This window comes from Clupea harengus, chromosome 2, assembly GCF_900700415.2.
Source record: "Clupea harengus chromosome 2, Ch_v2.0.2, whole genome shotgun sequence".
NCBI lineage: Eukaryota > Metazoa > Chordata > Actinopteri > Clupeiformes > Clupeidae > Clupea > Clupea harengus.
Genome location: NC_045153.1, coordinates 18,648,436 through 18,672,270, shown reverse-complemented (window position 1 = coordinate 18,672,270; position 23,835 = coordinate 18,648,436). Strand labels below are relative to the sequence as shown.

The following is a 23,835-nucleotide window of genomic DNA, read 5'->3' as shown; positions in this document are numbered from 1 at the left end:
GCTTCGCGTCGTGCCTAACAACTCCCCTTACCTGTTCTAAAATCAGCACAAAACACGGCCGCTTGGGGCTGATTGCTTAATTCTAAGCATTTGGAATGTCTTTAAAGGCACAATGAAAGAGACAGTGTCAGTGATGTCACATTTAATAATGCTGCACAGGTTGAGACATTTGACCTTTAACACTGATCAACCTTTACTGTAAGGCAGAGGTCAGTCCACTGTCCTGCACTTCTGCACTGCATTAGTAAGGGAAACTCTTTATAGATGTGTAGTAGATCAGGCAAAAACTAGGCTGTAAAAAATATTTTGGTCTTAAATAAGGTTGACAGCAGGTGACAGAAGGTTTAGGGTTTTATTCAATATTAGTCAGAGCTTTTATTCTTGCCTTGGAAAATATTTCTGGGTTAACCTGCATCCAGACACACTGATTGCATAATGCTCATAGTGTAATACATTAGCTCTCACTACTTTCAATTGTGTAACAAAACATCCAAAAATGTTGCATTCAATAGAACATTCTAGTGCGTTGTGAAGACACAACAGGACTTCTAGTATCATGTCTTAACACAGAGAAGAATAATTGGACAGATGTGTACACACAGGTAATTACCCAAAGAAAGGCAAAGCATCAGGATCACCTAAGTCATTTTATTATTTAACAAAACATGATCAGAATTATTTACAATTGAAAACATAAAAAAAGAACAAGTATATGAAAGCACAACCATTTATCTTCTTTTATAGGATAAGGATGGAAAGGACGAGTAACGACAGACTTCAGTCAACGTATTTGCCGAGAATATCAGCGTCCCGGAACAGGAAGTAATCCTAGGGAACAGAAGAACAATGCCATCTGTTAAACAATGTGAAATAAAAAGACAATTTACATCATTTTTTTTTTACAAGACTCCTAATTAAAATGAGAACACATTTGACTTCCAAATATTACAGTCTTCAACTGCAGAGTACTGAGAAATAAAAATAACCCACAGGCTTACCCAAAACTGAACTGAGAAATATATTGCAGTAGCATAATCCTTTATGAATACAGGAATTGAAATGATTACCCAGTTACCTTTGCCCTCTACATAAGTACTGTGTCCCAGGATTATTGAGGGCCGGCATACCTCAGTTTAAATGTACAAAATGAATCTTACAAACTGCTTCCGGAAGGTATGATCAAGGAATAAACCATGATAAACAAGAAACATAAATCCATTGGCTTATAACATTACCTTGTCCTCAAGAACAACCTTGGTTCCTCCATATTCCGGTAAAAGCACTTTCTCACCGACTTTCACACAGACGGGCAGAACATTCCCTTTCTATAAAAAATAAAGTTACAATTATAACTTGATGATTACAAGAGAAGCATTAACCCATGTCACAAATAAATTCAAATGTAAATGACAAAAATGTTTTCTTACTCCCAGACACAGTCAACTTCTTAACAGAGTGATTTATTAAAGGACAACTTTGAAATGTGTGTGTCCAGAGGTCTTGTAATCACCTGGTTGACAGAGCCAGGGCCCACAGCCACCACTGTGGCGTGTAACACTTTCGCCATGGACTTCTCTGGCAACATGATGCCACCCTTGGTCACAGTCTCTGCTGCTACCCTCTCCACCAGCACACGGTCAAACATGGGCAGAAATCTACGGAAAGCCTGAAGAAGGAGAGAAGAGCAGACTTCATGAGGAATTATGAATTCATTGTGCAATATACCTGATTAGACAGTAGAGGGCAGTAGTGATGTTTCGCAACAGAATCTTAACACATTGCCGTACAGGGTTGCGTTTCCAAAAAAACATTGAACTACCACCATAGTTGAATAATAGAGAGACTATCATTTTAAACACACAGTCTCCTTAGTTACCACGGTGGTTGCTCAACAACTCTTGTGGGAAACAAAGGCCTGCTCAAGTCTGAGGTTATTTCATCCTGGGCCAAAATTGTAGTCCTGCACTGTTCCAAAACAGGTAATATATGATACTGCAGCACACTAGTTACACGGTAATTATACCATGCAGTAGATAACAGCACACTAATTACCACTGTGTGTGTAAGCATGAGATTCTGGATGTGCAAGCACACCACCCTATTCCTGATATATATATATATAACTGAAATGGATCAATGTGAAAATATGAAGGGAGCTAAAATGGCTAAAACGAACATTTGTTGTAATAAACACATAGGATAAGCTTTGTCATAAGGATGCGCACATCCTTCTCAGTTACTGTCTTACTTGAGTTTTGTTACAGACAAAACAAAAATTAGTCCGGAAAGGTGGCCATAACAACGACATCACAATGGCTACGAAACCAAAATGTACCACCAAGTCTACTAACTTGAAATGTTTTAAAGTTATATGAACACAACACAATTCTCAAGGCTACAGTGATGAAGATAAGAATTCATTGCAACAGCTGCCTCTCCACTGTCTACCGACCTTGGGTGAAGGTCATGAAACACCGGGGGATGGAGGACATTCAGGTTTAGGCCAGTTTTATTTCAGTGGGGGTGGGTTATAGTGTAGACAGAGGGGGAGCTTTCGTTAAAATTCATCATTGCAACCAAGGACAAAGGTCACAGATACTACGAGAAACCCCCATGCCTGGTCTACAGGACAACCAAAGAGACTAAAGAAAAATGAAACGCCCTCCTAAGAATTAAATTGATTATTTACCATATGCTGCATACAGCAAATCACAACTAACTCACCTGTCTGAACTAAAATATATTCCTGTAACCAAAGGATTTTAGATGACACATACGGAGAAGATGTCACCATGGTAGTTTAAAAATGGAGTGTGTGTTTGGTGGGGGGGGCAGCAATCACAGTGGAAATCACGGAAGTGGTGGAAAAATAATACCATCGTAAAGTGACAGAAAAAAAGCGCCCCAATTACGTTTGTATGGGGATGACCCGGAAACACATGACACTGTAAAGCTAAAACAAATTGGCTTTAAATGGAACAGCGAGGTAACTCGTGTTTCAATGACTGCGTAATTCTCCAAAACATTACGGCAAGTACTGTACAGCACATCTGAAAAGTTCTTGTTAGAAAACCATGAGCACACGTTAGCTCGCCATTCTGCATTCTGAATAATTACATAGATGACACCACAGCTAACATTGATACTATGGGGAATGGTGGTGGTTACACCATCTAACACCCTAAATGATAATACAGTAATAAGTGAGTTTATCGACTATGACAAAAAAATCGAACGAAACATTTCTTACCTAGCTATCGAATCGTTCCAGATCATAGCTAATTTATAGCTACAAACCTACCGGCAACATGGTCGAGAAAAGAGAAACGGCATTGCAAGCTCAGAACTAAATTACCGATGTAAATGTATTGGGACGCATCTTGCAAGGTATCTATAAATGTTAACAGACCTGCTGCTACCGTGATCCCGTACGTGCATACATTATATTTAGCCAGTTACTGTCTGACCTTGCAGAGGAGAGTAACATGGACTAAGACTTGTAGAGTTAGCTAGCTAGCTATCTTAGCTTAAATGACAGGGATTTCGTACATAATTATGTCAGGTTTCCTGTCATGACCATCAGATTGCAATGGTCCAAGAGTATACAGAGATTTAAGTATAATATCATTCCGTTGATAAAGCTTTGAAGTCTTACCATCTTGGTCGTCGTTGGGCAGTTAGTGAGTCCTGTACTTGCACCCTGATTTCTGTACGTAAGAAATGGACACGCTGGGTTCTGAGTGACTACCCACGTGAAGGAAGAAAACTCAATGCGCATGCGCCATGCATCAAATCTGGAATATTCTTTGGCAAAGTTGCCAACAAAACAAACTGGCAGTTGATTCAAATTGGGTAAAAACATAAATCTATGTAAATACAAGTGCTAGTATGTAGTTTAAACAAACAAACCACTATATGCGGCTTGATCGGTCCAAAAGAGTTGCACAATTTCAACCTCTGACCTGAGGTTGTTTTCTCCAATCGTAACGGCGAAGATTCTGGAACCAGGAGCCCCGGAACGAGCATTACACAAATAACCCCACATTTAACAATAATACAGTAATAAGTCTTTTTATTACAGTCCTTTTCTTCTCCTCTTGATTTACGTCGTCATTTGATTTGACTGTGGCCTGGAAGTTTATGTTTAAATCAACGGGGAAAGCCTTAAAATATGAATAGTTATGCATATTATACATGTTTAGTGGAGGGCCGGTATGTTACCCGGATGAAGTAAGGCATGTGCATGGCTTGAAGAGTCCACTGTAACTCATTACCCCTGAATTATATCAGTCCGTGTCCTCCGGACTCTCAAGTAGACCAGTTTTCATACCGTCAAATCTAACTTCTCTCGCACGAACCACAAGTAAGTACTTACTACTCGTATTGACTTCACGTATACAACAGTGCATAGCAGATGATGCAGGTTAGACATATTAGATCATCTTTTATTTTATAAAGCTAAGACACCTGGTTCCGCATCGCTGACCAATACTAAGGTTAGCTTGCTGTTTTACGCAATAAAAGGCAATTTAGCACTAACGTTACCTGACAATGTAGTTTTAACATATGGCATGTTGTACGTTAATTATTTACAAATGAAGGTTCGTCAATCATAGCGGTATACAAATCTAAAAGACTATACAGCGCTAGTCACGAATTCTCATTGACAGAAACGTCAAGCAACTATTAGACCCCATTACCGATAATCACTCATAGGTTTGTAAAAGTACAGTTGCACTTGCACAATTTGACAGATTGTAGCCGTATTCCTTGATCTAGCGTTATACCAAAAGACGTTCTAAGTTCATTATTTGCAAATTTTTTATCGATATCTGGCCAAGTCTGGTTTGGGTTAAATGTGGGCAACTGTTCATAATACTAACGTAAGTTATTGTTACGGAATTGATGTTGGTTGATAAATAATTTGCCGTAATATACCTAGTTCACTGACCAGACACATCTGAATGAATGTGTCCAGGGATATACCCCCCATCTCATTGCTTTACTTATGTTAACATTGATCAGGCTTCCGAAGAAAAAAATACTCGCTGTTGACTTTTTATTCTCCTATATTATCAAGACGTAACGTTGCTGGTGTAAGAAAATAGCTAAATTAATCAAAGTTATCTAAACACATGTGAAGCGTAGCTACTCATTTGCGCACTCGATTTGAACGCAAGACGTCTGGGAGATTTTGACCTTGTGACGCATGACCCTGGCACACACGTGGGCTCTTCGCAGTATCATGTCCGGTGTTGAAAGCGAGCCGGGGTCTTTCATCATCTAATAATATAATCTGTATTTTCACCTAATATGAACTCTGGTCATATTGATATAACATAACATAAATTACATGAAATTTGACGTTTAAATGTGTGGTTTATTTCGCCTATTTTATGAAAACGCAACAATGACCTGACAGCTGAACTGGCAACATGGAACATGTTAATCTAATAATGCTGTACTGGATTTATCCACATACTGAAAGCTAAAAAATACACTTGTATTCTGTATGACTGCACTGTTAAAATAAAACTAAAACAAATCAGTGTATCATGTTTAAAAAAAGGGTGTGGGGGGTCATAATAAACCCCACTGTTCGGTCTGGTTAAGATTGTATGTGTGATGTGAAGCAAATATCTCTGACCTAGAGCTAACAGATCGGTGGTGTCTTGTCTTAATCTTTGTCCACAGACATGTTCCGCCTTCCCACTGTGATGAGACAGGTGCGTCCTGTGTGCAGGGCTCTTGCCCCACACCTCACCCGTGCTTATGCCAAGGATGTGAAGTTTGGGGCCGATGCCCGTGCCCTCATGCTGCAAGGTGTGGATCTGCTGGCCGACGCTGTGGCTGTTACTATGGGACCCAAGGTAAAGAAGAATTTCTAGAGGTTAAAAAACAGATGCCGTTACGACACCCAGGCCCATTAAGAACTTGCTCAGATGCTACGATTGTCTTGCAAAATGAAGACATTGTCTTAAAAAAATAATCCCCTGCCAGGAGCAAACTGACAGGATTTCCAGAAACATTTATCTCAGCATTTAAAGCCAGTTCTTTTTATATTTAACCCAGAAATTATATAGATGTGGGCTTGTAAACATGATCGTTCTTAGAAGTACTGTATTAGTGTTTTAAATGTGAAATTCCTTGGCTGTCCTGCAGGGCCGCACAGTCATCATTGAGCAGAGTTGGGGAAGCCCGAAGGTCACCAAGGATGGTGTCACTGTGGCTAAGAGCATCGATCTGAAGGACAGATACCAGAACATTGGGGCCAAGCTGGTTCAGGACGTAGCCAACAACACAAACGAGGAAGCTGGGGATGGCACTACCACAGCCACCGTACTGGCTCGTGCCATTGCTAAGGAAGGATTTGACACCATCAGCAAAGGCGCCAACCCAATGGAGATCCGACGTGGCGTGATGCTGGCCGTGGAGACAATTATCGACGAGCTGAAGAAGCTGTCCAGACCAGTCACCACACCAGAGGAGATTGCTCAGGTAAGAGTGAAATTAATTGCAGTCTTTGATTCTATGAATGGTCATGTGCGGTGGTTACTCACGTGTGTTGCCCCCTCTCCCTTCTGTGGTAGGTGGCAACTATTTCTGCCAATGGAGACAGTGAGATTGGTAATATCATCTCTGACGCAATGAAGAGAGTGGGCAGAAAAGGTGTGATTACTGTGAAGGTAAGGCTGAATTAGCTTTTTTCCACAGTCAGTTAACGTGGGCCCCAACCATGGAAATAACATGCTTCATTGAGGTCCTCTAATTTACCCATAGGATGGCAAAACCCTGCATGATGAGTTGGAGATCATTGAAGGGCTTAAGTTTGATCGTGGCTATATCTCTCCCTATTTCATCAACACAGCTAAGGGTGAGTAGGTCATTACAGAACATTCTGGATTTTCTCAAAGGTTTTTCTCCCATGTGTATTTCTGACTTTGTATTTCTCTTCCGGCCTGCAGGTCAGAGGTGTGAGTTCCAGGATGCCTATCTTCTCCTGAGTGAGAAGAAGATCTCCACTGTCCAGAGCATAGTCCCTGCTTTGGAGCTTGCCAACCAGCACCGCAAACCTCTTGTTATTCTCGCTGAGGATGTGGATTCAGAGGCACTGAGCACATTGGTTCTCAACAGGTATATCCGCTGCCCACTCAGTGTAGACACATAGGGGACTACTGTGGTAATTTTAAATAAAAGCAGTTATAGGTGGTTGCTATTTTTCATGCAGGACTGTGGAGGCTGATAAGTCAGTTTCTTTGGTGTTCACTGTATGTTGGTCTCTTATGCCACCCTTAGGCTCAAGGTGGGACTGCAGATAGTGGCTGTGAAGGCTCCTGGCTTTGGGGACAATCGAAAGAACCAGCTGTATGACATAGCTATTGCCACCGGGGGCACTGTAAGCACACTTATCCAACGTTTCACTCTTATCAATCCAATTTAATCCCGCTGTTCTTCCTTTTCATTTGTTGTTTTATAACCGTAATTAAGATGGTTTTGTTTTTTCTGTCCAAAGGTTTTTGGTGACGAGGCTACAGGACTAGCCCTTGAGGATGTTCAGCCACATCACTTTGGTCAAGTGGGTGAAGTGGTGGTTACCAAAGACGACTCAATGCTGCTGAAAGGCAAAGGAGACCCAGCAGCCATCGAGAAGCGCACCAATGAGATTGCTGAGCAGATCGAGAATACCACCAGTGACTACGAGAAGGAGAAACTGAATGAGCGCATGGCTAAGCTGTCCGACGGAGTGGCTGTACTCAAGGTTAGGGGGAAGGGCAGAGAACACTGGGAAAGGAATGCATGGCCTTCACTCTGGGTTTGAGTTGCATGGCATGTCAGTCGTTTATGAACACATGAGAATCATGACATTTGTCAGTAATTTGGCCTGAAGGTGTAAAAAAAATCGTTTAGTTTGCATTGCTTGTCTTCTAATGAATGTCTCATATGCTGTTATGCTTTTAATTTAGAAAATGGTTACAGCCAGAGGTACTACTCCTGGTAGATTTGAGTATATTCACTAACTGGCTAGATATGGAGATCTGAGATTATATGAACTTTGTCTAGAGTGTCATTATTTGTCAGTTAGTTGAGTTGGTGACTAGAGTTAATTAGGTAAGATGGCAACAAAATTGTCTGCATTTTTGCCACTCCATTGCTAGATTTTCTACAACAGTTGTCCTGTTTCAGATTGGAGGCACAAGCGATGTTGAGGTGAATGAGAAGAAGGATCGTGTGACTGATGCCCTGAATGCCACGCGGGCAGCTGTAGAGGAGGGCATTGTGCCCGGAGGCGGCTGTGCCCTTCTGCGGTGCATCCCTGCTCTGGACACCATCACGCCAGTTAATGCCGACCAGAAGATAGGTATGTCAGAACACCGACCTCCATGACCACCCATGACATGGCTTTAACGGTTTGGGAGTACCAGTTCAGAAAATTATGATTTATAAAGATCATATTATGAATATTCATATCTAAAGACACTGTCATTACATTATCAATGCATAGGCAATATTTAGGAAGTTATCAGGTGACATGGCATGGTAACCAGTAAATGAGAATAAAATCCTACTTTGACATGACATTTATTATTTATTATTATTATTCAATTCAGTTTTATTTATATAGCGCAAAAACAATTCAATTGTCTCAAGGTGCTTCACAGAGCCCAGATTTAAGGTAGTTTTTGATCCCTTCTCATCACTTTGACCCTCTATTGTAGGAATTGATATTATCCGTCGAGCCCTGCGCATTCCAGCCATGACTATTGCAAAGAATGCTGGGGTGGATGGCTCTATGGTAGTGGAGAAGATCCTGCAGAGTGATGCTGATATCGGCTACGACGCCCTACTCGGGGAATATGTCAACATGGTGGAGAAGGGCATCATTGACCCCACTAAGGTGAGACATGTAATGCCTGTTTCTCACATCTGATAACCAGCCTCTTCTGGACCTCGCTCTCCTATGCTGAAATACTCAGCAGTTTTAGCACTGTACTCAGCACTGTTGGTGGTGCACTATTCTATTCTCTAATTGGGCAAACCAACAGGACAGCCCAATATGTGACCTTATTCTGTTGTTTCTCCTTCCCCCAAAAAATACTGGTGGCATGACAGATTTGTAGAAACTTTGGCATTTGAAAGATGCACCTAATACCCTTCGTAATGTCATGTTTGATTTTCCAACAAGTGCACTTACCTATTGCCAGTGACATGACAAATTAGTTTTTTCTTTCCATGCAGGTTGTGAGGACAGCTCTGCTGGACGCAGCTGGCGTGGCGTCCTTATTGTCGACGGCCGAAGCTGTGGTCACAGAGATTCCCAAGGAGGAGAAGGCTCCGGCCATGGACGGCATGGGTGGTATGGGCGGAATGGGAGGCGGTATGTTCTAACCGCCACGCCACCAGCCCCAGTCAGACTTAAGTAGAGGGGTGAGTGGCAGACGGACAGGATGTGCCCTCCACCCCCCCTCACCTGCTGCAAGTGTTAGAAGGAGCTGCCAAATGGATGACCCTCCTCACCTCTTAAGGCATACTACTACTCACCACCCCCAGAAACTTCAGCCACTACTCTCCTCTTCTTTCCCCCTAAACCAGGCCCCTGCTCTACTCTATGGCTGGAAGACAAGACGTGTAGAAATGAGACTCTGCCCGCTGGCTGCCTTGTCCCTTCGGTAACATGCACATACAGAGTTTACTATGGTACTGGGAGAAATGCACCGTCCTCTCTAGTGACTTTCTGAATTTAGATTGTCATCTTGTTGTTGTTGATGCTGTTGGCCCAGGGTGTTCAGTGGACCACATGGTCAGTGAAACGATGCAGGGCTTTTAAAGCCAGATAATGAGCTTGTCAACCAGTCTGAAGGACATTTAGGTATAGTAATGGCAGTCATGAAGCTAGTGCTAGCTCATTATTACAAGTGACTACTTTTCTAAATTCCCTTTATTCTTTAACAAAGAATATAAAATAACACACAAAAAGAAACACTCAGATGGGCCAATTAGTTCTGATTACTGCAAAGCCAGAGATCTGGACATTAGTGCCTCGATTACCAGTGATTGCTACCCTGTAGTGACTGAAATAAAGGGGGGGGGGGGGGGGGGGTGAATATGGGGCCTACACTGCTACAGTGGTGGGGGTGATATCTGTGGCACAGCAGTTTGGACCAATGAAATGTTCCATAGCTAAAGCCAACTATCTTGTTTGATCAGGGTATGTTTTTCCATATCACTGTTTATGCCTGTCAGTGGTGCAAACTGCTGTGTGACAGAAGCATCACAGCTGAGCAGCTCTAGAACTGGGATGTTTTTCTCTCATGCATAAATTCAGTAGTAATTTCAGGTTTTTTTTTTTTTTTTTAATAATGTCATTGTTCTTTTTTTATTTTTTTGTATTTAAATAAAATATGTTCAAAATAAAAATCCTTTTGATTCCAATTGCATAACTCCTTGCTTGTGAATTGGTTCCAGTATTATAGTACATCAGATTACACTAAACAGGATGTTTCGCATCTTTACAAATCGCAGGATCAGGTGATTAACGAGAACACATGATTGCACTCAACCATGTACTGTTGGTTTCAGTCCAAAAACATGAATACAATCCACTAGGGGTGCTAACCAGTACATATAGTTTGTGTGACTATTTGTATCACTCACATGACCAATCTATTTGTAGCCTTGGAACTGAAAGTTAAAGTAGTCTGAATCAGATGGCAAGACATAACAAATCAAACAAGACACATTTTCTTAAATATAAAAATAGTTTATGAACCATGCAGTCTGTATACATTTCACCCAACACTCAAATTAAAATACCTTAATTTACACTAAAAAAAAAAAAAAAAAACCCACATCACATATACATTGTGTTTTTTTTCTACATAGCTCACTGATCTGTGGTCTTAAATCAGTATGTACAGTGTGGTCTTCCCATAACCTAAATAAATAGATGTTAAAAGATGATAAATAAATGCTGCAACTTAACATGAACTTGTAACAGAACTGCACTATGGATTTGGAATAGTCACAGATTGGGGTTTTGAGGCAGCAGATACAGATGCCTCCCTACTGCAGCAATCTGCTGGGAGCGCAAGAGACAAGTCACCTCACAACAGAGGTGATCCTCTGTTGCACCCGACACCAGTTTGGGCCCTTTTCAAAGCAGTGGGCATCCATGTTTAGCGAGCGCTAACGGCATTCAAATCCAAAACTTCAGAAACACTATTGCACACGGGAACACGTCTTCGAAACAAAACACAACTACCTTCACTCTCAGTCGTCGCAAGAAAAGAGTCATTAGTCTACAGTGTTATTACGCCCTTGCCCTTACTCTGTTCACAAGCCCCGACAAGGCACTGCCCTGTCCCCCCCCCTCATCATGGACAGGGCTGTGGAAGTATCCGACTTCCCTATGTGCTGGCATTGAAGAATATAGCGCCTCTATGAGGAGTCTGAACAGAGACAGAAGTCTGTGCTTGTAATCCATCATAATAGCAAATCTGTTCTGCCTTGTCCTGCACTGGGCGCCATACAGTCTGGAGCTCATGGCCAACATCCCTCTAGTCCCTTCTTTTTGAAATATTGATCACTTATCAGAAGTCCACAATATATGCCTGCTTGAGAACGTAACATTTTTTTTTACATTTTTTTTTTGACAGCGCTGGCACTCTAAGCATTATGTGAATGCCACAAAGGGAGTTCATCTAAACAATATGCTACTCTCTTAGTCTCCAAAATGGGGATGTTTTTTTCCTCGTTAGTCTGAAATACATTCACTTTTTTTTGTCAATTAGCCTTTGGGTCAGACTACAATTTTTTTTTTTTTTGGTGTGGATGTGGAATTAATAACACCCTTCTCACTCTGCCTCACCAATCAGCTGCCAGAATGGATGATGCTGAGCATGGCTCGATGATGTTGAGGAGGAGGGGGAGCTGGGGGGTGGGGTGGGGGTAGACGAGGAAAAGTAACTGCCCACAGGGCAGAGCTCAGCCTTGCACAAACCTCTCCACAGACCAGGAACTGACAGAAGAGAGGGGGGGGGGAACAAAAAACAATCGTCTTGTCGACAAAGGCAAATAAGGCACCTTTATACCCCGACCTAAAACCCTGGCCCCCTTCCGCTTCAACTTCCAGCCCCAACCCTTTGCTACCTTTAACCCCTATCTCTCCACCACTTGCCCAAGAGCGCGCGTTACGTGTGGTGGATCTCGTGGAACATGAGCTCACGGGGAATGGCTGTCTCGGGACCATAGATTGATTTTGCGCGGCGTTCAAAGGCCGACACCATCTGCTTCACCACCTCGTCGAAGAACATCGTGGCCAGCTGAGAGTGCAGCAGGGAGCGGAACTCAAAGGAAATCTGGGGAGGGCGAGAAAGAGAGAGAGACAGACACGAGACATGTGAGACACAGCTCAGAGCTCTACAAAATCAGCCTCAAAATCACAGACGCATTGTTTTCTTCTTTGCTGGATTCCAATGCACAGTAGGGAAGAATGGAGAACCTCCCAAACTTGCTGCATAGTAAATAGACCTGCGAGCTAGGTCCAATCGGTGGTTTGAAGTTAAGACAAGGTTTTAAGTTCTGTTGGGTGAGCTTCCATTCAGGTATCTGAATGAGATTCAAACTTTGGTACTCACAGCAAAGTCCAGGGTGCATGTACGCGGGTAGCCAGGAAGACCAGGACTGAAACGCCAAACTGTCTCAAGGTGATTGAACAGTCTACCATCAGAGCAGGCGGCCTAGAATTTGAGTAGACAAACAAATGAATAAGTCAAGAACGCAACACAAAACCTTGATCACAACTCAAAAGATGCACATGACCGCACAGTAGATGTGTTTACGCACCTTGACCATGTGGGGACGCACGGTTGTGACCAGGGAGGTGTAATTTTCCACCATAGGGGGGAAGCCCACGGAGAGCTTGGCCTTGCAGAAGCCTGTGCGGCGGAAGACGACCTCCGAGCGCTTGCACCAGGGCACAAAGTGCCGGTAGTCCTCCACACCAGCTACCACAGTGTACATCTCCTGCATGGAGTACCTGGGGTAAAAAGGACAAGGGTCAAAATACATTCTGTGGCAGGCATGTGACTATGGCAAGATCACACGACAAGCAAGTGGGCATTAATCTCCAACGAAGGGTATAAAAAGGGACACGGTAGAATGCTTTGCATCTGAAGGTCAAAACCCTCGTGAGTAAAGGGTTCAGTGTGGTCTTTGACACAGAAACGTACAAATAACAAACAAAACCCTTTTTATGTACTGCAGTTCAACGGTCAACACCGGACAGTACATAATGTTCTAAATGCTGAAAGTGTGTGTAGTCTAAAATCAAAGACCCTAAACCTTTACCCATTTCAACCATTCAAAACACAACAGAAATAGGCCTGTCGTCGTAACTCTTCTGCCAAGGTCAGATTGCTTGCTGAAGAGTATTATTAGTCCAGGAACAGCAGGTCAGCTGGCTGTTGTTTTTGTTACGTCATGTTCAGGACCTGTATTCACAAAGCATTTTATCTCACCACTAAGAGTACTACTAAGTCACACAAAAAGTGTTCACGTAAATCCTACTCACAAAGCTATTAAGACCAACTTTTACTCACGAAAACTGAGAACTCCCTAAGAGAAAGAGGTTTCAATGCAATGACCTGAACTAGTTGATGACTGAGGGGTCTGTGCCAGTGAGTAGGCAAGGCACGCACTTCATATCCTACCACAAACAACAATAAGTAAATATTTGACATGAGCTAAATTAAACAATAACAGAATACGCTGCCCACAGAGTATCTTTAGTGTGTATGACGACATGTTTGTGTAGATAGGACCTTGTTTATTTGTACATTTGTTCAATTTCAGGGTTGGTTCGGTTGATTGGTGACGTATTGCACCCCTCACAAGCTCCATAATTATTCCCTTGCAATTGAGACTGTTTTAGGATATAGATACAGAAATACTGAAAACATACAGTCACGTGGAATGATAGAAACTGCCGTTTTTCATTTATAGTTCGCAGTGAGTTAGGAGTCCTCTTGACTACTTCTTAATGCTAAAAGTAGCACCTACAGTGGGGAAAATAAGTATTTTAACCCCTGCCAATTTCGCAAGTTTGGCCACTTGCAAAGAAATGTGTGATCTATAATTGTAATGGTAGGTGTATTTTAACAGTGAGAAATAGAATATCAACAAACAAATCCAGAAAACTGCATTTTATAACATTTATGACTTTATTTGTATTTGATGCAGAAAATAAGTATTTGAACCCCCAAGCAAACAGCAAGAATTCTGGCTCCCAATGACCAGTTATGTGCCCAAGAAGCACACAGATTAGTCCTCATTAGGCCTAACAAGGTACACCTGATCTCAACTGGTGACATGTATAAAAGAAACCTGTCCAAAGAATCATACTTCACACCTTCAACCTCACCACCATGGGCAAGACCAAAGAGTTGACCAAGGACGTCAGAGATAAGATTGTAGACCTGCACAAGGCTGGAATGGGTTACAAAACCATCGGCAAGCAGCTTGGTGAGAAGCAGACAACTATTGGTGCGATTATTCGTAAATGGAAGCAACACCAAACAACTGTCAATCGCAAGATAGACCGTGCAAGATATCCCCTCGTGCGGTATCGGTGATCATCCGAAAGGTGCAGAATAACCCCAGAACTACACAGGGGGAGCTTGTGAATGATCTCAAGGTAGCTGGGACCACAGTCACCAAGAAAACCATTGGCAACACACTACGCCGTAATGGTTTGAAGTACTGCAGCACCCGCAAGGTCCCTCTGCTCAAGGAAGCACATGTACAGGGCCGTCTGAAGTTTGCCAATGAACACTTAAATGATTCTAAGGAGGATTGGGAGACAGGATGTGGTCAGATGAGACCAAAATCAAGCTCTTTGGCATCAACTCGACTTGCCACGTTTGGCGGGGGAAGAATGCTGAATATGACCCCAAGAACACCATCCCCACCTTCAAGTATGGAGGTGGAAACATTATGCTTTGGGGCTGTTTCTCTGCCAAGGGTACAGGACGACTCCACTGCATCAAGGGAACTATGGATGGGGCCATGTAACGTGGAATACCTCATTCCCTCCCATTGAAAACGCAACCTTAAGGATTTGGAGAGGATCTGCAAAGAGGAGTGGACCTAAATCCCTCCTGAGATGTGTGTAAACCTGGTGACCAACTACAAGAAAAGTCTGACGTCTGTGCTTGCCAACAAGGGTTATTCCACCAAGTACTAAGTCATGTTTTGCTAGGGGTTCAAATACTTATTTTCTGCATCAAATGCAAATTAAGTCATAAATGTTATAAAATGCAGTTTTCTGGATTTTTTTGTTGATATTCTGTTTCTCACTGTTAAAATACACCTACTATTACAATTATAGATCACACATTTCTTTGCAAGTGGCCAAACTTGCGAAATCGGCAGGGGTTCAAATACTTATTTTCCCCACTGTAAATCTGAGAGAACTAAAGGACTTTGTGAATTACTCTTAGTCCAAAAAATTAGGAGGCCCAAAGGACCGACACATCCATTATTTTCAGGAGTTTCTCCTAAAAGTTAAAAGCTACTTTTTGCCTAAAGAAGCTTTGTGAATATGGGCCCAGATCTGTTTGTTATGCCAAGGATCCAGGCTCTAATCTTGAATCAGACAAAGCAGCTCTGAAATCCGCTTCCTTCCTTGTCAATGAAATTCTCATAGTAACCGATTAGGATGATGTTATAAGAAGACTAGCGAGGACCTGCCAGACCTTCCCTCATCTCATCCTTAGACCTGGAAGGCACCCAAGCAAGCTCTCATTATCTAAGGACGCTTTACCCTTGCCCTGGCATTGCATAACCAGCTGATGGGAGCGCCCTGGAACATGGATGCTAAATATAGCTGCAGAGATAAAGAGATGGAAACCTAAGTCATCTAGTGCTAGGGCAGGAACAGGCAGGTCAGGCCAGGCCATGGCATTGCAGCGCCACTCACCCAATGATGCGTCTCTCGGAGTATTCCTTCTTTTTGTTGAGCGTTTCAGCCAGGTTGAAGAAGCTCCGCGTGGGTGCCACCATGGGACGGCCAGGCAAGGCCCCGAGTAGGGGAGGCACTCGTGTCATCAGGATCCCACATGATGAAAGATACCTGTTTCCAAAACAACAGCAAAAATTCACTGAAATGAACCAGGACAACCAACACCAGACACTTTTAGCAAGTCTGCTTACCTGGCTAAAGCTGGTGTTTAACAGAATTTCTAATAATAGCTACCTTGGAGAGAGTAAAGGAATGTACACTGATCACATTTATTTCTGGAAGCACAAGTTTAGGTTATAGGCTTGTACAACCAACAATGTAAATGTTTAACGCAGTCAAAACATATAGGCAAATAACTAATGTTTCTATTTGAAAAGTGTCTCATGAAAATCATCCAAAACAGCTGTTCACATAATCCCATAATGTCATTAAAATACAAACCCTAATTAATTCTACTGTAGGACATGCTGAGAAGGCATTCCAGATTCGAAAGGCATATGATATTCAAGAATCATATTTGATGGAAACATAGCTACAAATATAGCTGTGAGCAGTGATGAGGGGCCCCAGCAGCCCATTGTTGCCATGGAAGTCTGATGTCATTATGTCAAGGGGCATGGCTGTATGCACCCACAGCAAGTTCCATGTCCATTCACCAAAGATATGAGCTCACTTCCTGTTTGGCGCCGAAATTTGATAGGCTGTAAAGCAGGGGTACTCAATTAGAAACCCAAAAGGTCCACTCGCCAAATTTCCATTCAGGTCAGGGTCCGGAACAGTGACGGTCAAAATCCAAAAACATAACTCCAACGAAAAAGTTCTATGCACAAAAGGTGATGTGGTCCGGCCTTATTTGTGTGAAAGGTAACACCTTTTTGTGCGTTAAAAAGGTGTGAGGGCCAGGCGGAGGCACTGATGTAAGTGTTCATTAGTGAGTGTGCTCCTGTATTTGTTTTGCACCATATTCATGGTTGAAAAGGCAGACTCACAACAGTATGTTGAGGTATGCATGCTCTTGTTGTGTGGCTGATCTAACTATTACACTGCATGTTGCTTGGTATGATGATTGCAGTTGGTATATTTTTCTGGCCCTTACCTCAGAGTTCTGGGGGTAATTTTGTTCAAAATGTGCATGCTTTGTTTCATAGTGACGTTTCACGTTACCACTTTTGACAAGGGCAACCGTTGCAGATTAAACACATCGGTGTTGTGCTCCCCACAGGCAGCACAAATGCATAGGCTACTTGTCAGTCCGCTCTCTTAAATTCGTGATTTTTGGAATCAATCAATCGTTTTTTGTCGGGTTTAGAGCACGCCATGATTTTCGTTTGCTGAGAAACAGATACCGTTCACAAATCGATCTGCCCGCGTTGTTGCCATTGACACACAAAACCTGCGTGACCCACAAAGCTCGTGGCCAGCATTGAGTGAGTGAGTTGTCATAGTGATGTTATTACAGCTCCTGATTGGACCTCTGGATTGGACACGGAAGATAGAAACCACATCGAATAGGAAAAAAATATATAGCGCGAAATCACACAACAATGAAAACTCGCTTGGATCATTATTAAATTAATTTTGGCTTTTGTCCACATTTGATTGCGTCTGGGTCCGGATCTGGACCAGGGTCCGCCTATTGAGTACCCCTGCTGTAACGGATTAATGGTTTTGGAAATTTAAAAATCCATCTGATCCATCCATTGTCTGAAGATACAGTAATCTGTGGCAAATTTTGTGTTTAAAGGTTTTTCATTAAATCCAATATAGAGCCACATAAATTTGATATAAAACGGTTCTAGGGGCTACCTTAGACTTCAATGATGAAAATGATTATATGCATAACAGTAAGAAAAGGTGGAAACACAGGGGATGCCTATGCAGTTTCTCTGCTTGGCACCCAATTATAAACGCAAATATGAATGGAGTGAAATTGATTTTTTTTTTTAGTACTCCTAACCTGTGTAACCACCAACTCCTCAATCTTGAGTCGGTATGTTTTGCTTGGGCATGTACCTAGCATACCCTTGTCTTGACTAAATATTCTTGTTTTGGTATGTAACCACTACAGAAATCCACTCATAAGGACATGGCTATAACCTAGAGGCCGTCAAAAGTCTATCCACTTTCATTTGTTCCACATAGTGTACACAAAATATGCGTGCAATAGAATGCAGGCATCAACAGAAATAACACTAATGATCATAACAAAAGACCCAGTACACAACATACGGAACCCAAAACTCCTTCTTTGGCTAATTTTCCACAGTTGTTCTTGGAAAACCTGACATCAGTGGAACAGCACAAGCATAGGTTTTATTGGCCATTCAAAGAATTCATAGGTCATGTAACATAACCTGACATTGCTCAATCACCTCTGACGCGTTACCCATCAAAACCTTGACCTATGAGAGTGGACACTTCTATATTTGTAGGAGAAGGCATCTAAGCGACTAGTCCGCATTCTAAGAGGGGACTGGTTCTCACTCAGTCAGTTCAGATTTAGGTCATGTGAAAGCAACACTACTTTGAAGACAGAACACACATGCTGTCTCAGCAGCTCCCTGGCACACAGACACCAAAGATAAGAGTTGAGGCAGTCTGAGACAAGCCTTCAGGAAGATTCACAAGGCATAGGAAAACTACACACAAAATTGCATAGGAAGTACATGTGTGGCAGTATTCGTCTAACCTTTATTATCATTACATTTTACAAGGACAGAGTGGTCCCAACATTCCACTGCATGTATAAAGTTCAAATGAAAGACCCTGTACAGGGACTGTATTGGACAGACGTCAGGACACAGGCTGGGGTGAACGATAGTGAACCTGTCAGGGAGAGACCGTAGAATGACAGCCAAGGCAACTGTACTTGGTCAATGTCTGCGATGCGTACACAATGTCCCTGGCGAGTGGGAGAAGGTCAACTTTCACCTCGTGCCCACCTAAAAACTCTCAGATAACGCACAAGCTTACCTCACAACTGAGCATGATGTCACACAATGTGGCACTTAAGAGACTGCGTAAGTAGAAGCACTGTAAATGCCGGGGGAGGGGTGGGGTGGGGTGATTAAACGTTGCCACTGCAGTGCAGATATGCTATGCAATGTAAAAGAAAGAAATATCAGTTTGGTCAGAGGATGTAACGGTTTGTTTCGTCATGAATATTAAATAGTGTGAAATGCTATGAAATGCTAATCCGCAGCATACAAAATTACGACTGTCGCTTGCACACTCCATGATCGCACACGACCAACAAAACAGACCTTCTGTCATCATCACGTAGGAAAAGAAGAAAACCACACTCAATTTGTTTTTTGGGGGCCAAGCACTGAAGCTTCATAGGCACCCATTGTCTTTCTAAATGTGCTTATCATTCATCTTCTTTTTCTTCCACCAGAAACGTGTGGTAAAAAGTTTGTGGCACACTTACTGGGGACAGTCCCATGATTCTTTTCATGTCTTCAGCTCCAAGCGCTCTAGACATTAGGGCTTTCCACACATGGCATTCAAATTATTATTTTTTTTTAACCATTTACACCTGGTATTAAATGTGTCTCCAGTGGCCACATTGAGATCCGATTACTGTGTGCAGTTTATGTAAAATCCGCGTCTAGTTTTGCGCAGGTCCAAAAAATAACCAAAAAAGATAGAATAGAAGAAAATGGTAGCCATCCATCAACGTGGACAATGTTTGGCCGATCATATCAGAATCCGTCCTTAAAGCATCTTGAAGTGCATTCACACCTGTACTTTCATGTGGTCAAGCACTATCCGATTGCAATCCTATCACCCAAAACGCATTTATATGCCAGGTGTAAAAAGCCCAATATTATTTCCACATTCCGCCTGAAACGGATCTGAAAACGTCTGATTCCACGTGCGTTTTTGCTCTTTACGCGTTCAAAATACATATCCAATCTGAGCCACATGTGAGTAAAAAAACAGACTGTAAACGCTGCCTAGTGACATCAAGTTTCCATTGCAACTATGCCCTGCTACCTGCAGCTATATTTATTATTATTTTTTATTAAGTTGGTCACTTTCGTTCTGCCATAAATTATGCGAGCTGCTCAGATAAGGACGTTTCAGCGAAGACGGGGTGGTGCGGTTTGAATTTGCAGCTTTACTTGCAGTGCAATTATTGTTTAGGAAAATGAATTGCATGGTAATAAATAACTTCACATTGGCATGTATTTATTGTGGGAGAATCTGGATCCATCAGCGGTCATATATAGCGTTTAATTCCCGGAGTTTAGATCGGATAGCCTTCACAGCAAATAAGAACTGCACTGGAGTTCAGGTGAACCATACCCCAGACCCCTGATTTCTGGAAGACCCGGCTATGGTCCCTTGCTGTGCACCAGACATTGGAAAGCAGTTTTAACATCAACGAAACGATCCGCCTCATGCGGACTTAGTTCCGCACAAAAAGTGTTTGCGAAAGTAGAACAAAATGGCTCCACTGACAGCTAGTCAAGACAACTGTCTGGCTTGCTAAGTTAGTGGGCTAACTGATTTCATAAGTTGTGTATCTAATGTATCCTTCGCAAACCCGCGATTTGCATTTTTATCTTAAATTAACTAGATGGTAGGGGTAAAGTGACAGTACCCTGCTGAAAAGAACAGCTAAAAACCAGCATATGCCGGTAGGTGGTTTTAGCTGGTCTTGGCTGGTATGATCAGCTAAACCCTCCAAAACAATACGAAAACATTACTTTAAATTGTCATATATCTTCAGCTGGTAACATTAGCTAGTGGAAACTGATGGTTTTAGCTGGTTTGACAAATATCATACGAAAACATAACTTAAACTGGTCAACCTAGCTGGCTGTTCAACCATCTTAGGCTGGTAACATTAGCTACTGAAAAAAACTGCTGAAAACCAGTTAATTCTGGTAGATGGTTTTAACTGATTTGACAAAAAAACATCTTAACCACCTTAAACTGGTCAAACTGTTTCAGTACACCACCAATACAGACCCTAGCTTGTAAGATTAGATCAGAACAACGCCAGCTACGTTAACCTAGCCAGTTAGCCAACGGGGAAAGAGGGGAGTTATAAAACAGCATGATCTGACTTGAAAATATGTATTTACCTCACTCCACTCCTTCCCGGTACTTCTCGGCTACCTGAAGATGGCAATTGTTTAATACATTCAGCTACCGCTCTCCGCAAACACCGGGAACCTCTCGCCATCTTCAGTTTCGACAACTATTGTTCCACATACGCTGATAACCCCTCGAATTTAGACCCCACCCTTCTCTAGGTCGCACCCTATCGGCGAATGTGGTGATTGGACAATAGTTTTACACAATCCCTTTTGGTTTGCTCCTCTGTACGTTCGTCACTCTGGAAAACCAGTGACGTGAGGGCACATTGTAGTGGAGTTGCGTGCGCATTCATGTCATGGGATGCGGGATTATGTTGCGGTCGGTGACAGCCGACCCACAGAGCGCTTTTAAAAGGTTAAGCTAAATTTATATGCTTAAAATTTCTACAATATCCTCTCAAAGTGTCTAATGTTTATGTTTTGCTAATGGAAGTGCAAAACAGTTTAGGGTTATATAGTTATATCACATTGGCCTATTTTGTTTTCTTTGGGGGCCTCTGTCCAATAGTTTGAGCTTCAGCCAGGAATACTAATACTACCAGACTCTACTCTCTATGCCATTTTTTCTCAACATAAAACGATTTGAACCATTGATTGAACATAATTGAAACTGTGCCTGCAGAAGGAGAGCTACTTGAACAAGTGTCTTTTTGTGAAGGTCAGTTCAGGCCTAAGATCTTTGAAAATTGAGATTCGAAGATTGAGACAAGATGCACCCTAGCAGAAGTGGAAGTGGACTGAGAGACACTCAGAGTTCAACCATGTGTGTGCCAGTGCACAAAGTACCAAGGCTATTTTGAGCCAAAGGATTAATTATACATTGAATGAATTCCACAGCTTAAGGTCCACACAGACAGATATTTCATGTATAGTTGCAAAATGAGATGCATATTGAAAACTGAAGATTCAAGATTTGGATTTGAAAAATGGGAAAGTTTTAAGTAATCTGTTGGAAAATGGGAAAGTTTTAAGTAATCTGCTGATAACCTTATTAACACCTTGGATTTTAAATCTAATCAATTGAACTTCTAAGCACTCTTGACACTTAAAACTTTGGGTTAATTACTTGAGTTTCTTAGCACTCTTAAACCTGCTACTTTGTGTTGAATCTCTCAGGGTCTGTGTACCGAACCAAGTTTCATTCGAAATGGGTTGTTTTTTAATTTATTTTTATTTTGGGCCAAAACAAAAGACAAATTCAGCTAAATTTCTTGTTTTCTCTTCTTACTGCTTCAAGCAGTTTGGATGAGTACACAGAGGCCGTGACTTCTTATATCAGCTTCTGTGAGGACAGCTGTGTTCCGTCACGCACCAAGGTGAGTTACAACAATGACAAACCCTGGTTTACAGTGAAACTCAAAAAGTCAAAGTTGGAGAAGGCTGAGGCGTTCAGGAGTGGGGACAGGGACAGATATGTAGAGTCGAAATACAGGTTTAGAAAGGAGGTGAGAGATGCTAAACTACTGTACTCTGAGAAACGTCAACACCAGTTCTCAGCCAACGACTCTGGCTCTGTCTGGAAAGGGCTTATTACCAATTGCTGATTACCAATCTAGGCTGATTACCAATTGTAAGCCTAGAGCCCCCCACTCCACTAAGGACTCACGCCTGGCCAACAACTTGAATGAGTTTTACTGTCCCTTTGATGGACAATGGGACAGTCCTGACACCATCCCCCGTAACACAACCCTCCACCCCCAGCCCATCAACTGCACCTCCCCCACCTCAGCAAAGGCCTGCGCCTTCTCACAACTGCCCAACTCAGAGCCCCCTCCCTCCTCCCCCTCCACAGTGACGACTCTCTCCATCCTGGAGAGGGACGTCAACAGGCTATTCAAGAGACAGAACCCCCGCAAAGCAGCCGGTCCAGACTGTCTCTCCAACAATCCTGAAGCACTGTGCTGATCAGCTGTCTCCGGTGTTCACAGACATTTTTAACACCTCACTGGAGACATGCCACGTACCAGCCTGCTTCAAGACCTCCACCATCATCCCCGTCCCCAAAAAAACTAAGATCACTGGACTCAATGATTACAGACCCATCGCCCTGACCTCTGTAGTGATAAAGGCATTTGAGCGCCTTGTGCTGCTTCACCTCAAAGCCATCACTGACCCTCTCATGGACCACCTGCAGTTTGCCTACAGAGCCAACAGGTCTGTAGACGATGCAGTAAACATGGCCCTTCACTTCATTCTCCAGCACCTGGACTCCGCAGGAACCTACGCCAGGATCCTGTTTGTGCTCTGCCTTCAATACCATCATTCCTGCTCTGCTACAGGACAAGCTCTCCCAGCTGAGTGTGCCTGACTCCACCTGCACGTGGATCAAAGACTTCCTGTCTGACAGAGGCAACACGTGAGGCTGGGGAAGTATGTCTCTGATTCCAGGACCATAAGCACCGGCTCCCCTCAAGGCTGCGTTCTTTCCCCTCTACTCTTCTCCCTGTATACAAACAGCTGCACCTCCAGTCACCAGTCCGTCCAACTCCTCAAGTTCGCGGATGACACCACCCTCATTGGGCTCATCTCTGGTGGGGATGAGTCCGCTTACAGGTGGGAGATTGACTATCAGGTGACCTGGTGTGGCCAGAACAACCTGGAGCTAAATGCTCTGAAAACAGTGTAGATGGTTGTAGACTTTAGAAAGAACCCAGCCCCATCCACCGCCATCACCCTGAGAGACTCCCCAGTCGACACTGCAGTCCT

General features: G+C 42.8%; 3 protein-coding genes across 3 annotated transcripts; 1 reads left to right on the top strand and 2 right to left on the bottom strand.

The window, feature by feature from the left end:
- Nucleotides 1–338: 338 nt before the first annotated feature.
- Nucleotides 339–3,794, bottom strand: hspe1 (heat shock 10 protein 1). Its single transcript, XM_012826544.3, has 4 exons — nt 3,656–3,794; nt 1,511–1,666; nt 1,236–1,325; nt 339–828 (listed from the first exon to the last, which is right to left on the bottom strand). The coding sequence occupies exons 1-4, from the start codon at nt 3,776–3,778 to the stop codon at nt 778–780; spliced, it is 420 nt and encodes a 139-aa protein (XP_012681998.2). The 5' UTR covers nt 3,779–3,794; the 3' UTR covers nt 339–777.
- Nucleotides 3,795–4,254: 460 nt separating this feature from the next.
- On the top strand, nt 4,255–9,617 carry hspd1 (heat shock 60 protein 1). Its single transcript, XM_012826572.2, has 11 exons — nt 4,255–4,363; nt 5,695–5,870; nt 6,163–6,498; nt 6,591–6,686; nt 6,781–6,874; nt 6,966–7,134; nt 7,297–7,396; nt 7,514–7,759; nt 8,185–8,359; nt 8,718–8,896; nt 9,238–9,617. Exons 2-11 carry the CDS (start codon nt 5,697–5,699, stop codon nt 9,385–9,387), a joined length of 1,719 nt encoding a protein of 572 aa, XP_012682026.1. The 5' UTR covers nt 4,255–4,363; nt 5,695–5,696; the 3' UTR covers nt 9,388–9,617.
- A 1,126-nt stretch (nt 9,618–10,743) lies between these two features.
- Nucleotides 10,744–21,269, bottom strand: coq10b (coenzyme Q10B). Its single transcript, XM_012826554.3, has 5 exons — nt 21,115–21,269; nt 15,977–16,129; nt 12,844–13,036; nt 12,636–12,737; nt 10,744–12,356 (listed from the first exon to the last, which is right to left on the bottom strand). The coding sequence occupies exons 1-5, from the start codon at nt 21,213–21,215 to the stop codon at nt 12,189–12,191; spliced, it is 717 nt and encodes a 238-aa protein (XP_012682008.1). The 5' UTR covers nt 21,216–21,269; the 3' UTR covers nt 10,744–12,188.
- Between the last annotated feature and the right edge of the window lie 2,566 nt (nt 21,270–23,835).